We start from the raw sequence: 15,425 nt of genomic DNA, 5'->3' as shown, positions 1-15,425 counted from the left end.
AAGATAAACGTAAATTTGGATCGTTTTATAAATTTTTATTTTTTTTTACAATTTTCAGATTTTTAATGACCAAAGTCATTAATTAATTTTTAAGCCACCAAGCTGAAATGCAATACCGAACCCCGGGCTTTGTCGAAGATTACTTGACCAAAATTTCAACCAATTTGGTTGAAAAATGAGGGCGTGACAGTGCCGCCTCAACTTTCACGAAAAGCCGGATATGACGTCATCAAAGACATTTATCAAAAAAATGAAAAAAACGTTCGGGGATTTCATACCCAGGAACTCTCATGTCAAATTTCATAAAGATCGGTCCAGTAGTTTAGTCTGAATCGCTCTACACACACACACACACACACACACGCACGCACGCACACACGCACGCACATACACCACGACCCTCGTTTCGATTCCCCCTCGATGTTAAAATATTTAGTCAAAACTTGACTAAATATAATGAGAGCGTGACAGTGCCGCCTCAACTTTCACAAAAAACCGAATATGACGTCATCAGAGATATTTATCCAAAAACTGAAAAAAGCGTCTGGATCGAGATATAATACTCAGGAACTCTCATATTAAGTTTCATGAAGATCGGTCCAGTAGTTTCTCAGAATCGCGTTATACACACACACACACACATACATACACCACACCCTCGTCTCGATTCCCCGTCTATGTTAAAACATTTAGTCAAAACTTGACTAAATTTATGTAAAAATGAATAAAACACAAGAAGTAAGAGTTCAGAAAGTAAAGACAAAGTTGAAAAATTACACCAAAAAGTTGGACAAATGCTTTTGCCTGCTAAGAGATTTGAACCCGTGACCGGCCAACATTACGATTTGGTGTTCGGGCGCTCCGGCTACACGACTGAGCTAACCCGGTGTCACGATTTCATCTTTCGCCTGTGTACATATTTCCCCCTCGACATATACTCAAGACTGAAATGTTGTTTCCTGGTAAAATTAAGAAGTGAAATTATTTATGGACGAAAAGCATGTCAGTTTCTTGCATGTGAAGAAAATTGGTGGTAACATTCAATAGATTTCACCCCAAAAATCGAATTCTTCGAAAACGTGTACTGAGTGGTTACGTCCCTTGAGTAAGAAGGAAAACATTTTAGGATAAATCAAATTTCTAAGTTAAATAAAACAAATTGGTTAGACAAATGTGGCCCCATGAATGTAAGGTACACAAGGTCGCTCATCAGTACTATCGAAGGGTGTTTTTTTGTTCAGTGTAGAGTTTATACTAGATCAACGAGGCCGAGAAGCGAAATATCAACACGGCGAAAGATGAAAACGTCACACCGGCTCACTGTCTGAGTCATCATGCAGGGGTAAAAAGAGAAATCTTGACTTCGAGTATTACACAGCGAGTATTTACACACGAGTTCTCCAGCATGGGGATCAGTTTCCAAGTTGCTACAATTGTATTTATTTACTGTATGTTCTGTCGATCTCACTCTTCGAAATAAGTTCAGTTGATCAGTAACTGCCTCAAGCAAAATCAAATAGCAATAATTTCAAGTATGACTGACATTATGTTGGCATTCCAGCTCTGAAATGCATTGACCAATCCCTGAAAGGTGCTGACGTCATTTCACAAAAGGATTTCCCAATCCAGAATTCCAAACGGTTTGGAAGATTTTGTCAAGTTTGGGACGATGACTCCCTATGGTCGTTTATTGATATAAAGAGAAGTAAGCGGTTAAAAACGGATGAGCCAATGAAGGATGAGGAAATTGTAATATCATATACCTGTCACAAAACCTATACCTAACACACACACACACACACACACTACACAACTTTATTTTTTTTAGCAGCAGCAGGGACCTATATTTAGATGGCAGCAGGCTCTACGAATGTATTTCTCAAGAATAATTTACGTGTATTATATAAAAAAAATTTTAGGCAATGCGACAATTGTGTGTGCTCCATAAATCGTCTTATTTTACTTTACCCAGTCAAGACTGTCACGATTTTATCTTTCGCCTGTGCACATATTTCCCCCTCGATATATACTCAAGACTGAAATGTTGTTTCCTGGTAAAATTAAGAAGTGAAATTATTTATGGACGAAAAGCATGTCAGTTTCTTGCATGTGAAGAAAATTGGTGGTGAAATGTAATAGATTTCACCCCCAAAATCGATTTATTCGAAAACGTGTACCGAGTGGTTACGTCCCTTGAGTAAGAAGGGAAACATTTTAGGATGAATCAAATTTCTAAGTTAAATAAAAAAAAAAAATTGTTTGGACAAATTTGGCCCCATGAATGTAAGGTACACAAGGTCGCTCATCAGTACTATCGAAGGGTGTTTTTTTGTTCAGTGTAGAGTTTATACTGGATCAACGAGGCCGAGAATCGAAATATCACCACGGCGAAAGATGAAAACGTCACACCGTGACGATGCAAGGAAAGGCCACTCTAATCGTTTCCATTTCGATGACATCACTTCCGTTTACAAGCACCAGACGACAGCCCAGACCTCGTTTGTGTCTTTGGTGAGTGCAGAACATGTAGAAATGTACGAACTCTGCATTGTTGTTCTTAAGTTTAAATGGTATGCTCTACATTCTCCACAGAGTTAGGCCTCTTTCCCTGAGGTGCGCAGGCGTTTCCAGTGTGAAGCAGATGCTCTTAAACCGTACCTGGCCAAGGGGCGACGAAGTTCACGAACACCATATTACGTGTTCACGGTGTTGTACGTTGACATGACCATATATATAAAACTTTCAGTTGTATTTATGAGGGTTAAAGAAAAAAGAGCGTGGTATTGGACGGCCTCTGTGCAACCATCCCCACACCCCAACCCCTCTCCAGTTCAGTGTCGACGTACTAGGGTGATTTCTTGAGCTGTGCGCGCATTACAGCTTTACTACCTTTAATACAGCAGAGGGAAAACACACCTCTTCTACTTCTGGCAACTTTCCTCACTGGTGTACTGTACTGGCATAAGCAACAAATATGGTTGATGACATTTCATAATGAAAGTGAAGATACCCATCAGAGTGCCACATGAGTGTGAAAGGCTGCAGAAAATGCTACATGTGCAGGTCCATGATACGCGTTACTGGGGTAACAGTTACACAATCGGTGAGTGACTAACTTTGCTGGTCTATAAACTTGCTCTCACAAAGCCTTGGACTCGGTTGATGGTTTCATGTGATGTATGACAACTTTGTCTGATGAAATAAAACGTGTTTGCAAGAAAAGTTGTTTTTGTGAATTTTTAAGATATTTTTGTTTATCGAAGTATGTCCTCAAAATGGCGCTTGAAAGTGGGACACAACAAAGCTTCTCACTTCTATGCGCTGGTGTTTTTGTTAGAAACACCAAAGATGGCACATGATTTTAGGTTAGGACACATTTTTCCAATAAAAACACAGAAAATAATATAACACTTACGGTATTTGGTATTTTCGGGACGATAAGGCACTTTGTTATTTAGGGCGCAACCCCCACTTTTGAGGTAAAATTGATGCTCGAGAACCTTCCAATATTTGTTTTTGGAATATCTGATTGAAAACAGGTCTTTTGTAATACTATGTGGACAAGCCTGTTTAAGTTTGATTATTGACACTTTTTGTCAAAGTGCTCATGTCCCATAACTGTTACCCAGTATCATGGACGTGCACATATATAGTTAATACAGTGGAACCACCGTTTTAAGACTCCCTCCTTTTTAAGACCCTGTTTTCTCAAACTTTCAGTTCATAACCTTTGTAAGTTTACCCCCGTTGAAAGACTCCCTCCTTTTTAAGACCCTGTTTTCTCAAACTTTCAGTTCATAACCTTTGTAAGTTTACCCCCATTGGAAGACTCCCTCCTTTTTAGCTTTAAGACCTGATTTTCTTAGATTGTTGAAGGTCTTAAAAGGGGTGTTTCACTGTATCCTGTATTTTTTGTCTAGTGTATGATGTCATGTTTATTTTGCTCTCAGGTTCGGAAGTACAGCTCTGGCAAGGCAGTATAATAACATAAGACATACCAGAGCAACACAGGCATACTTCAGTTCCACAAGCCATGTCAAAGTTTGGCCCGGTCACCAGGGAGCTTCCTCGAGGGGAAAGCACCTCCATCATGGCAAGCATTAAGGTTGAGAAGAGCGTCTCTGAGGAAACCACTCCTCAAAAAAAAGTTCCTAAAATGCATCCAGACTTTTTGTTTGGTACCAATGGTAGTGAGAGAAGAAGTAGCCAGCAGGAAAATCCTGACCCTGTTGACACCCAAGCAGCCTTGCGACAGTTCAATAGTCCACATAGGAGGGCGGGCAGAGATGTCAGTGAAACCAATGTTCCTATAGACTACAGCGTGATGCAGGAGAAACTGCATGGTAATTTCAGCCACATCACTGGGATCTCTCCTCAGGTGGGTTTGTGTTGTAGACATATTCAGGCTTATTGAGGTCTGTCATAATATCATGAATTTTTTTAATCTCACAAATATCCTGGCTGCATATTCTTCACCCTGTGTTGTAAGAAGGAGGGGTAATATCGTTTCTGAACAACAGCAACAACAACAAAACAGCACCAAAATTGTTAGTTATGCTGAGTTCCAGTTAATAGTTCAAGGACAACAACAAAAACTTAAAATAGACAGGTATGTAAACAAACAAGACACACTGACAAAAACCACTTAGACATGTAAACTGAGGTGAAACCAGTAAATGTCTGCACACAAGCTGTCTACAGTGGTACCTTTCATGTAAGGCATCTCTGATGAGAGGACACCTCCTAATAAAGGACACCTTCTGTTGTCTTTTGTCTATTATTTCTACCAAAATATACTTGTCATGACAGGCCACTCGCAGTGTAGAGTCACTGTTGGCAGGTCCCAATTTAGGGCTAATTCATCACAGGTACCACTGCCCTTCTTTCAGAACACTGTATATATCTGTATTTTGTGTTTCAGGGACCTGATGGCAGCTGTGCCATCAGTCAGCCAGCAGATGATCTCTTTAAGTTCATTGCGATTAGTGAGGATATTCTCCAGCGATGCAAGGCTGTTACCGCTGCACAAGGGTTTGTTGCAGACTCCCAGACTGTCGAGTTTCTTCTCACTTTGTGAGTCGCTTGTTTCTTATTCTTTTTGAGTCACTTGAGAAAAAGTGACTCTATGTAATCGGTCAGTGTTAGTCCGGCCGGCCGGCCGGCCGTCCGTAGACACCACCTTAACGTTGGACTTTTCTCGGAAACTATCAAAGCGATCGGGCTCATATTTTGTTTAGTCGTGACCTCCATGACCTCTACACTTTAACGATGGTTTCGTTGACCTTTGACCTTTTTCAAGGTCACAGGTCAGCGTCAAAGGAAAAATTAGACATTTTATATCTTTGACAAAATTCATCGGATGTGATTGAAACTTTGTAGGATTATTCTTTACATCAAAGTATTTACATCTGTAGCCTTTTACGAACGTTATCAGAAAAACAAGGGAGATAACTAGCCTTTTCTGTTCGGCAACACACAACTTAACGTTGGGCTTTTCTCGGAAACTATAAAAGTGACCGGGCTCAAATTTTATGTGAACGTGACTCATTGTGTTGTGAATAGCAATTTCTTCCTGTCCATCTGATGCCTCATATAATATTCAGAACTGCGAAAGTGACTCGATCGAGCGTTTGCTCTTCTTGTTAGTAAAGAGAAGAATATGCGTGTTGCGGGAGGGTTGCAGATCATTTTCAAACTCGGTGCTTTTAAGAGAAGAAAACCTGGCTGTTTAAAAATGTAAAACTATTATTTGTATTAAAAGTATTATTCATTTTGAATATTGTTCATGGGTTGCAAAACAGGGAGTTGTTTTAGTGAATTTCAGAGTATGTTTTTTATGGGCTGGGGTACACCATGCTAATTTTGAGTACATTTTAAATGTATTCCCTGTTTTTGCCTGACTTGCTCTTTCTAAGTTTTTCTCTTAACTTCATGATATTTTTGTTTGTCAACCTAATTTGTTGTCTTCTGTAACCTTTAGCCTTCTGATATAATTTGGTTGTAAGCGGAGCGAATTGTGGACAGATAATAGTGACTATTTAATACAGAAGATTCTGTGGAAGGTATTAATTTCCAAGAGAAACTATTTGAAACCTTTCAGGACAGTATTTTCCTTCAGTGCAAAGCAGAATTTCAAAGTGAGTTGCTTGACTAATGTTCTTCCAAACAGCATTGGCAGAGAAGACATTTGCTGAACATCCATAGGTCAAAATCAACATTAATACTTTGATTTATACAGAAACAATGTTGCACACAGTTAAATATCTCTAATGCTGTCATGCTGTATGGTAACTTGCTTCTGTTGACAGTTTTGAAGATGCCAGGTCCAAAAACAAGACAGCACTGACAAGCCAGCTTTGTTCTGCGTGCCAGACCCCTCTCACCTTGGTATGTCTCACCTGTAACCCTGCCCAAATCCGACACAGCAGCCATGCCGTTCAAACCACTGCGTCCCAGGCCTCCGCCAGCGATGATGATGATCATGTTGAAGATACTGTGGGTAACGAAGACATTCCATTGATTATGAACATATCAGTTGGTACTCCCAGAACTGTGAAATCCAAATTCTCAAGGAATAAAACAGTGCCAGCAAAACAGAGAGGCAGGAGAGTTGCAGATCAGTTAGGTTCTTCCACAGGAACAGATTTGAGACAAAAAGAGGTTTTAGCACTCGCTCCACTGATTGAGCCTAAGACAGAACCGCTGTCTGAAAACTGCTTTGTGAAAGTTGTGGACATTGCAACCAAGGGAGCAATGAGAAGCTTAGAAGAAGAAGGCCTGCTATCAGCCAAAGAAGCAGAGAGGCTGAAGCCTGCAGGAAAGAGACGCAGAAAAGCTTCAGCTGTGAAGAAAAAAGTTAGATACAGGAAGAGTGTTGCTAAGACTGCCACAGGTGTGAAGAGAAAAGTGGGGCGGCCCAGGAAGATACAGCCAGTGTCATACGAGGAAGAGACAGATGTGGAGGAGCAAGAGGAGATGGAGGTGAGGAGAAAGAGGGGTCGCCCGAAGAAAGAACCAAAGGAAGAACCTGCTTTGCACATTCCTGAAAATGAAGAGATGAATGAGAAATCCTTCGTTGTCGAGAGACAATTTAAATGCTCAATCTGCTTCAGAGCCTTCAAGGATCGGTCCAACTGTCGGGCTCATGAAAAGCAACACAACTGCCCACCAAACAGGCGTCACAGGTGTGACCAGTGTCCGGCAGCCTTCAGGTCTCCAGCCAACCTGGTAGCTCACAAACGCAGACACACAGGGGAGAGGCCTTTCTTCTGTGAAACCTGCGGCAAGTCATTCGCTCGCACCACCACTCTGGAGCAGCACAAGCGAGTCCACACGAATGAGTGTCCCTATAAGTGTGAGGAGTGTGGAGAAGCCTTCAAGCAGAGAGGGATGCTCATTGTTCATCGCCGGAAGGCACACACCTTTGAGAGGCCTTTTAGCTGCACCGTATGCGCAGCCACCTTCGTAGTCAAGGGTCACCTTGCAGTTCACATGCAATCCCACACAGACCACCGCCCCTTTCTGTGTGAAGATTGCGGCGCATCTTTCAAACAGAAGGGTATCCTCAAAGTGCACAAGATGATCCACAAGGGAATCAAACCTTTTTCCTGCGATGACTGCGGCAAACAATTTTACCGCCAAGTAGACGTGAGGGCGCACAGGAAAATTCACCTCAACATTCGCAACAGTGTGTGCACTGTATGTGGAGCTGCCTTCGGGAGTAGCGGAACTCTGAAACGCCACATGCAGTCACACACTGGGTTTCGCCCCTTCAAATGTGATGAGTGCGGAAAACATTTTGCCAGCAACTCAGAACTGAAGGTGCATTTACGCATCCACTCTGGGCTCAAGCCTTATGTCTGTGATGTGTGTAACCGTGGGTTCCAGACGATGGGCAACATGAAGAAACATCGCAACAACCGCCACAAGAACGCCCCACCTCTCATCCACAGACAGAAGGTTGGGCGGCTCGTACGCCAGGATCAGAGAGTGGAGTCGCTGGTTACTGGTGCCTCTGAAAAAACAGACCGTGAGCTGCCCTCTTCAGGCCAGCCGCCAGGTCTTGTAGCACCCAACAGCCACATATTAGAGTCATCAGCTGCAAGGCAAGGAGCTGAGAGGTCTCTGTCCTGCAGGGAGGATGAGATGGGTCAAGCTGAAATGTTGGCCTCTCTGAGTTACAGGGGTGAACCCATCAGTTCCATTGCCCACAGGATCCAGTCCACCTTTAGTCAGAGACTGCTGCCTTACTACTCCGCAAACACTCAACCTCTGCAGTCTGATGCTAATATTTGATTGCTCTCTAGTGCCTGCTGTGATCCTTGATGAGAATTGAAATATTCACATTTGACAGGAAAAGAAACTGATATTGAATTTAACTGTTAAAATGAATTCCTTTATTTTGGAAATGACTGAAAATAGATCAGGAGCAACGTTTGTGTTTTATCTGCACGACATGACACCAATCTTCATGAAAGGTACCTTCCTTGTTGGCTCACGTAAGTGTAGCCTATGCGATGATAAACTTTGTCTGTCTGTGCGTGCGTGCGTATGTATGTATGTATGTGTGTATGTCTGTGGTAGAAACTTTAACATTTCCGAGTCTATGGATTACGTCAGTCTCGGTCAAAAGTGTTCGACGTGTGTGATAGAAACTATTTGAAGACGTCACATTATGACGTAAGAGGGTTAGACGTCACGCAAAGGAATTACTGAAAGTCTCGGTCATTGTTATTGTGAGCGGGCCGAGACTTCTTGGCAGATCCAGGGTCTCGCTTTCTTGCATAGTTTCACCTATGCTTACTGTGTGTGTGTGTGTGTGTGTGTGTGTGTGTGTGTGTGTGTGTGTGTGTGTGTGTATGTGTGACGGAGTGATTGAGTTTGTGTTACTGTTTGTCGATTTCTTACGTGAGCCTTGAAGGCTTCGCCTCTTGTGGTGTAAGTGATGATGTGCACCACTACAGATGTGTCCAAGTTGTGTGTGGGGTAAGTGATGATGTGTCCAAGTTGTGTGTGGGGTAAGTAATGATGTGTCCAAGTTGTGTGTGGGGTAAGTAATGATGTGTCCAAGTTGTGTGTGGTGTAAGTGATGATGTGTCCAAGTTGTGTGTGGGGTAAGTGATGATGTGTCCAAGTTGTGTGTGGGGTAAGTGATGATGTGTCCAAGTTGTGTGTGGGGTAATTAAGTGATGATGTGTCCAAGTTGTGTGTGGGGTAAGTAATGATGTGTCCAAGTTGTGTGTGGTGTAAGTGATGATGTGTCCAAGTTGTGTGTGGGGTAAGTAATGATGTGTCCAAGTTGTGTGTGGTGTAAGTGATGATGTGTCCAAGTTGTGTGTGGGGTAAGTGGTGATGTGTCCAAGTTGTGTGTGGTGCAAGTGATGATGTGCACCACTACAGATGTGTCCAAGTTGTGTGTGGGGTAAGTGATGATGTGTCCAAGTTGTATGTGGGATAAGTGATGATGTGCACCACTACAGATGTGTCCAAGTTGTGTGTGGTGCAAGTGATGATGTGCACCACTACAGATGTGTCCAAGTTGTGTGTGGTGCAAGTGATGATGTGCACCACTACAGATGTGTCCAAGTTGTGTGTGGGGTAAATGATGATGTGCACCACTACAGATGTGTCCAAGTTAAATCCCTCTCTGAGATGGTGCACATGATCACTTATTCTTTGTAAAATCCCTCTCTGAGATGGTGCACATGACCACTTATTCTGTGTAAAATCCCTCTCTGAGATAGTGCACATGATCACTTATTCTGTGTAAAATCCCTCTCTGAGATGGTGCACATGATCACATAATTATTCTGTGTAAAATCCCTCTCTGAGATTCAACTTATTCAACAAGGAAGGCATCTTTAGTTTCACTTTTAGCAACTTAATATGAAAAAGTGCTGAGGAGTCAAACTACTTATCAACGAAACATGTATGTTATGCTCAGTTGCGATAATTGCATATATCTCTGCTAATGCTCACGTTGCTCATGCATGGAGTTTAGTTTTTGCTTGTTTTTGGTGTTGGCCGGTGCTCTGCGCCCACTGTTAGTTTTTCACACAAACATTTTGCAGATGAAGCCAAAAGAATTGCCTGTACAATTGCAGTTACACATTTACCTGAACATACAGTTTGTTTAGGTTGAGCACAACATATTTATAAATTGGCTCAACTTTCAGTAATTTCTTTTTTGATGACTTGTCATGCTTTTAATTTTCACTTTGTTGTATTGATGTGTTTTTCAGTCATTGTTGCTGGTGCAACTGCACTTCTTTAGTGTATCTTTCATGCAGGTCTGTTATGTACACTTATCTCTATTCTTGATGAATGAAATACTTGCACACAGTGTTTGTGCTAGGTCTCCACGGTATTAGTAAATTCAAGCATATTATGGATTGATTTTGTATATTTTTTTACTAAATATTTTAACATAGACCAGGAATCGAGACGAGGGTGGTTGTGTGTGTAGAACGATTCTAAGAAAACTTCTGGACCAATATTCATGAAACGTTACATGAGAGTTCTTGTTAATGATTTCGCCAGACGTTTTTTTTAATCATTTAAAAAAATATATAAATGTCTTTGATGACGTCATATCCGGCTTTTTACTGGAGTTGAGGCGGCACTGTTATTTTTCAATCAAATTGATTGAAAGTTTGGTCAAGCAATCTTTGGCTAAGTCCAGACTATGGGATTGCATTTCAGGGTGGAAACATAAAAATTAACTAATTAGTTAGATTGCTCATTAAAATCATCAAAATTCATAAAGTTACCAGTTCCTAATAACTCTCACTTACTCTATTACACATGTCGTATGCATTTAAAATGCTTACTTCCCTTTGTTTATCAGATCTGTGAAGAGCGCTCTGCCTCATTTGTTTAAGATTTTCAAAGAAACCTTTGAGGCGACCTTGTAACAATGTGTGTGTTTGTTCTGTAAAAACCAGTCTTGATCTAAGGACTATGTCCGGTCAGGAATATAAGGTGGGTATTGTGTATGACTGTGTACTTAAGTGTTAGTTAGAGAGCCTTAGAGAATGAGGAACATGAGTTTGCGGCGATCATCATTTTTTGATGATAGTCGCCTGTTCATTTCAATGCTTGTTATTCTCTCAGGTGCCCGGAGACTGGTTCCGAATAACTCTCACTTACTCTAAAACACATGTCAACATTTGAATTAGAATTTTGATGATCTGATAAACAAAGGGAAATAAGCGCTGTAAATGCATATGACCCACTCAACTGGGTAACATTTTGAGTTGAGAGTAAGTCCTATGTATTTACACCACTTACTTCCCTTTGTTTATCACATCATCATTTTGATCAAAGAAAATCAGATCTGGGAACCCATACGATTTCGCCGTATTTTGTACGCATGATTGTCGAGAATACGATCAGTACGGTCAGTGGGAAAACAATACGACGAGAAAAATTCCTAGACTACTTTTCTTTACAAGCCCATCCCGAAGCTGATCCAGTTTTTGACACATGATTACAGTTTTTGTCAGTAAACATTGAAAAAACCATTTGTTTTCAATGTATAGGTAAACGTAATTAACAGTGTGACGGACGCGTGTCCCGCAGTGGGGCACTGCGGTTATGAAATTAAAGGCCCCTCCTGTTTTTGGAACCGCAGGAGCTTTCTAGTTTGCTGTTAGGTAGATTTTTGGTTCCTCTTTCCTGTCATGCTCTCTTTTTCTTCATGAATTCTTTTCTTTTTTCTGCCTTCTTGCTCATTCACCTGTATTTTTTCCAAAAATCCCTTCTCTTGCCGCTTGTCTCGCGATTCATGTATAGTTTAATCTGTTAGTGTTCTGATGTAAGTCCAGCAGTAGATAGGTTAAGCCTATTTTAACATACTGGAAACTGGTAATCTTCCAGTAGGTATTAATTTAGTTTTACTAAAGCCTGCTGGGACACAAGTAATGGGTTAGTGCATTTGTAAACAGGAATCGCTTGACAAGTGGCCCCCTTCATCCCCCCCTTCCTCGTCCTGATATGGCTCTGCGTAGTCGGCTGGACGTTAAGCAACAAATAAACAAACAAACAAACGGACGCGTGTGAAGCATGTTTTAATCATGGATGTTCAAATATTGTGTGGAGTACGCTCATTTTTCTGAAAATACACCAAGTTTACTTGAGAATAGTCCAAGTGCAAAACAGGTGTTCCCAGGCCTGGAAAATGATTACATTGTATTTTTCATAATTCCCTGAATCCTAAAATATATACAAATGTTTTATGTTTGGAGTAAAAACAAGCTCAGAAAGTTAAAAAGAATACTGAAAATTTCGCTTTCCCGTTAAGCTACTGCACTTGCTACCTGCTGTCATTGCAAGCGATTCATTCCAGCCGGCCGCTCGCTGTAGGCATAATTTCCATGGACTAATAGAGAGATATCTTCATACATTGTGTTAGTCCTTTTTTGGCCGTAGGGAGTCAGTGAACCTCCTGTCTCGGTGAAAATTTGGTTTCATTAGTCGACAGATTGACTCAATGTATTAATTCCGCTTTACACGTTTTGTTTTTAAATTTCCATTGTGATATTATTGTAATTGTGTTAGAGTATGAATAAGTGTTGATCTTGGAGAGCCACATATTTTGACTTTTGTCTTTGACTCGTCGGCAGTATGCTTGTCTCGTCTAAATATCGGACCCTATTGCTACGCTGAAAACACAATAGCTGTTAAAGCTGTGGTCTATTTATGACTTTCCGGGGCTAAGAGTTTGAAAAGATAGGGCTGAGAACCACGTACAGAATTCTGTATGTACAGCGAACACGGCCTGAAACCCCATGGCATGTATGACCTTGGGAGCTTCAGTCAACGCTTGAATTTTGCTGTGATAACATCCGGTTTGCTCTCTCAGGACTGATCATATTTTATGTTCAAGAGAGATCAAGGGTAAAAAATAAAAGCCTCGGCGGAGATTCGAACTCACGACCTCCAGATTTCATGGCTGTGTCAGGCCGCTATTTTCTCCCCCCTTTCCTAACCTAGATGGTGGGTTCAAGTGCTAGTCTTTCGGATGAGACGAAAAACCGAGGTCCCTTCGTGTACACTATATTGGGCTGTGCACGTTAAAGATCCCACGATTGACAAAAGGGTCTTTCTTGGCAAAATTGTATAGGCATAGATAAAAATGTCCATCAAATACCCGTGTGCCTTGGAATAAAGGCCGCGAAAGGTGAACATTCGCCTAACAGGCTTGAGGTTTGCTGGTCGATGTGAATGCGTGATATATTGTGTAAAAAAAAATTCCATCTCACACGGCATAAAGCGCTTTGAACTTCGGATAAGGCGCTATATAAATAAAGAGAATAATAATAATAATAATGTCCTAACCACTAGGCTACTGCGCCAATTGTGAAAAAGAAGAAAAAACATTAATATGAATTCATTATGTGTTATTCTTGAAGCAGCATGATTTATATCTCTATTCGCCCACTCTTCAGCTAGAATAAGTATTTCTTTGATGTCTGTTTTTAACTGCACAAAGCTTTGGAGGGATTCAATGACAGTTTTTCTCATTTTTCTTGCATGTTGTAAATAGAGATATCGCAGCCATCACATGGCGCGAATGTCGTGTGGCATTGCGGTGTAAACATGTACTGTGATTCCGTGAAACATGTTTGCGAAATAATGGCAAATTTGAACGGCAATTTTTATGTTTTTGCAACTTATGAATGGTAATTCAAGTGTAGAATGATATAAAATTATTAAAAAATTTCTCTTTCTCAACACTGGTGGAGTGGCCAAGCGGTTAAGACATCGGCCCCTACATGACGAGGTCTGAATTCGATTCTCTGCCCAGGCGTTTATTTTTTTCTACTTGATCCCTCTTGACAAGTATGCTCAGCTCTGAGAGAGCAAACCGGATGTTACCACCACAAAATTCAAGCGTTGACTGCTCTCAAGGTCATACACGCAGTATAGGTGGGGTTTCGGGTCGCGTTCGCTGTACAGAATTCTGTACATGATTCTCAGCCCTATTATATCTTTTCAAACTCGTAACTCCGTATAGTCATAAATAGACCACAGCTTTAATGTTGAAATTGATACTGTGCTCAAAAACAGTATTTTGTGAAGTGGCAATAGTCTTGTGCTATTGCCGAGTACAATACAGACGACAGTTTTCTGTTTGTCTGAATCTGTGCTATATCACTGACGAAAAGTAAAGAGCTAGAGAGTTAAAGTTTAGCTCAATGCATTTTGTAAAGCACCATGAGACTGCCATTTGGTGGTGAAAAGCACTATATAAGAGTATTGTAGTATTATTTATCCCAGCGAAGCTGGAGGTATCCCACGAACGCTATACTGTAATCGACTTGAGAAATGTTCATACCGATAATACATGATAAAGAAGGATTCTTTGTTAACAGGCAAGTGCTACAGTTGGGTATGGAAGTTCACCAAAAATTGGGAACATACTAACTAAAATACGGTGGGTGCAATAGGCGCCCCCATTTTTTGAGCAAACGCCACCCAAGGCCGGTTTGGCCGGTTAGAAATTCCGTAGTTTCCAAGTCTATGGATAAAGCTTGCGTAAGAAGATTACGTCACGGTCGAAAGTCTTTGACGTCAATTAATGCACTATGAATGACGTCATGCCTCCCTGCAGTCTTTCTCTCTCGCGCGGTGTGTGTGTTCATTTTGTGCACATGTGTTAGTGTTACTGTCAGTGTGTGTGTGTAAGTGTGTGTGCGCGCGCGTGCATGCGTCTGTACTTGTGTGTGTGTGCATGTGTGTGTGGATGATGTGTGTTTGTGTGACGTGGTTTGCGCGGGCCTGTGTGTTTTTGTGTGTGTGAGAGAGAGAGAGAGAGATTTGTCTTTCGCTAAGGTATGAAGTGCCTTGGCGTTGCACTTCTACTTAATTATTAAATTTGCTCTGCAGTTACATAAACAGCTAAAAAAGAAAAGACATGCAATTTTATAAAATTACACAGGCATATTCATGGAGAAAAATGTCGGTCATGTATAGTTCATAGCAGGAAACTTATCTTTGAATGAGCTAGAAGCAACTTACCAAGTGATACATTTCTGGGTTCCGGACTTTGCAAAGTACAGTGGAACCCCTTTTTTTTAAATTTAAGATTTCCTCCCTTTTAGACCTTGTTTTCTCCGACTTTTTGTTCATAACCTAAGTAAATGTACCCCTATTTTAAAGACTCCCTCCTTTTTAAGACCCGATTTTTGAACGTCTTAAAAGGAGGGTTTTCAATTATGATTCATTTGCAGTAACCGAGTATGATGGAAGGCCAGCTTTATTGTTTATCATCCGTTGTGTTTGCTAAGCCTCAATCTGTTCCATTCAGATAAAGAAAATATGTGAACTTGTTTTGTTTTCAATTCACACCCCAGTCTTTCTGTTTAGTGTGCTTGTGCGTGAATGTGTATGTGTGTGTGTATGTTTGGTAAGGAAAATGTCAG

General features: G+C 41.1%; 1 protein-coding gene across 1 annotated transcript; it reads left to right on the top strand.

The window, feature by feature from the left end:
- The first annotated feature begins 2,015 nt into the window (after window positions 1-2,015).
- Window positions 2,016-15,332, top strand: LOC138983661 (uncharacterized). The gene is made up of 4 exons (XM_070356943.1): window positions 2,016-2,511; window positions 3,951-4,378; window positions 4,922-5,073; window positions 6,309-15,332. The coding sequence occupies exons 2-4, from the start codon at window positions 4,034-4,036 to the stop codon at window positions 8,293-8,295; spliced, it is 2,484 nt and encodes an 827-aa protein (XP_070213044.1). The 5' UTR covers window positions 2,016-2,511; window positions 3,951-4,033; the 3' UTR covers window positions 8,296-15,332.
- Window positions 15,333-15,425: the final 93 nt, after the last annotated feature.

Source organism: Littorina saxatilis, linkage group LG13, assembly GCF_037325665.1.
Source record: "Littorina saxatilis isolate snail1 linkage group LG13, US_GU_Lsax_2.0, whole genome shotgun sequence".
NCBI lineage: Eukaryota > Metazoa > Mollusca > Gastropoda > Littorinimorpha > Littorinidae > Littorina > Littorina saxatilis.
The sequence above is the reverse complement of the archived record's forward strand: the minus strand, read 5'-3'. Positions and strand labels throughout refer to the sequence as shown.

Bases quoted from the DNA above. Each gene is read 5' to 3' on its own strand.
- LOC138983661 (XM_070356943.1), top strand. From the start codon at position 4,034: ATGTCAAAGTTTGGCCCGGTCACCAGGGAGCTTCCTCGAGGGGAAAGC. The intron at 4,379-4,921 runs GTGGGTTTGTGT...TTTGTGTTTCAG, and splicing joins TCACTGGGATCTCTCCTCAG to GGACCTGATGGCAGCTGTGC. The intron at 5,074-6,308 runs GTGAGTCGCTTG...TTCTGTTGACAG, and splicing joins GTCGAGTTTCTTCTCACTTT to TTTTGAAGATGCCAGGTCCA.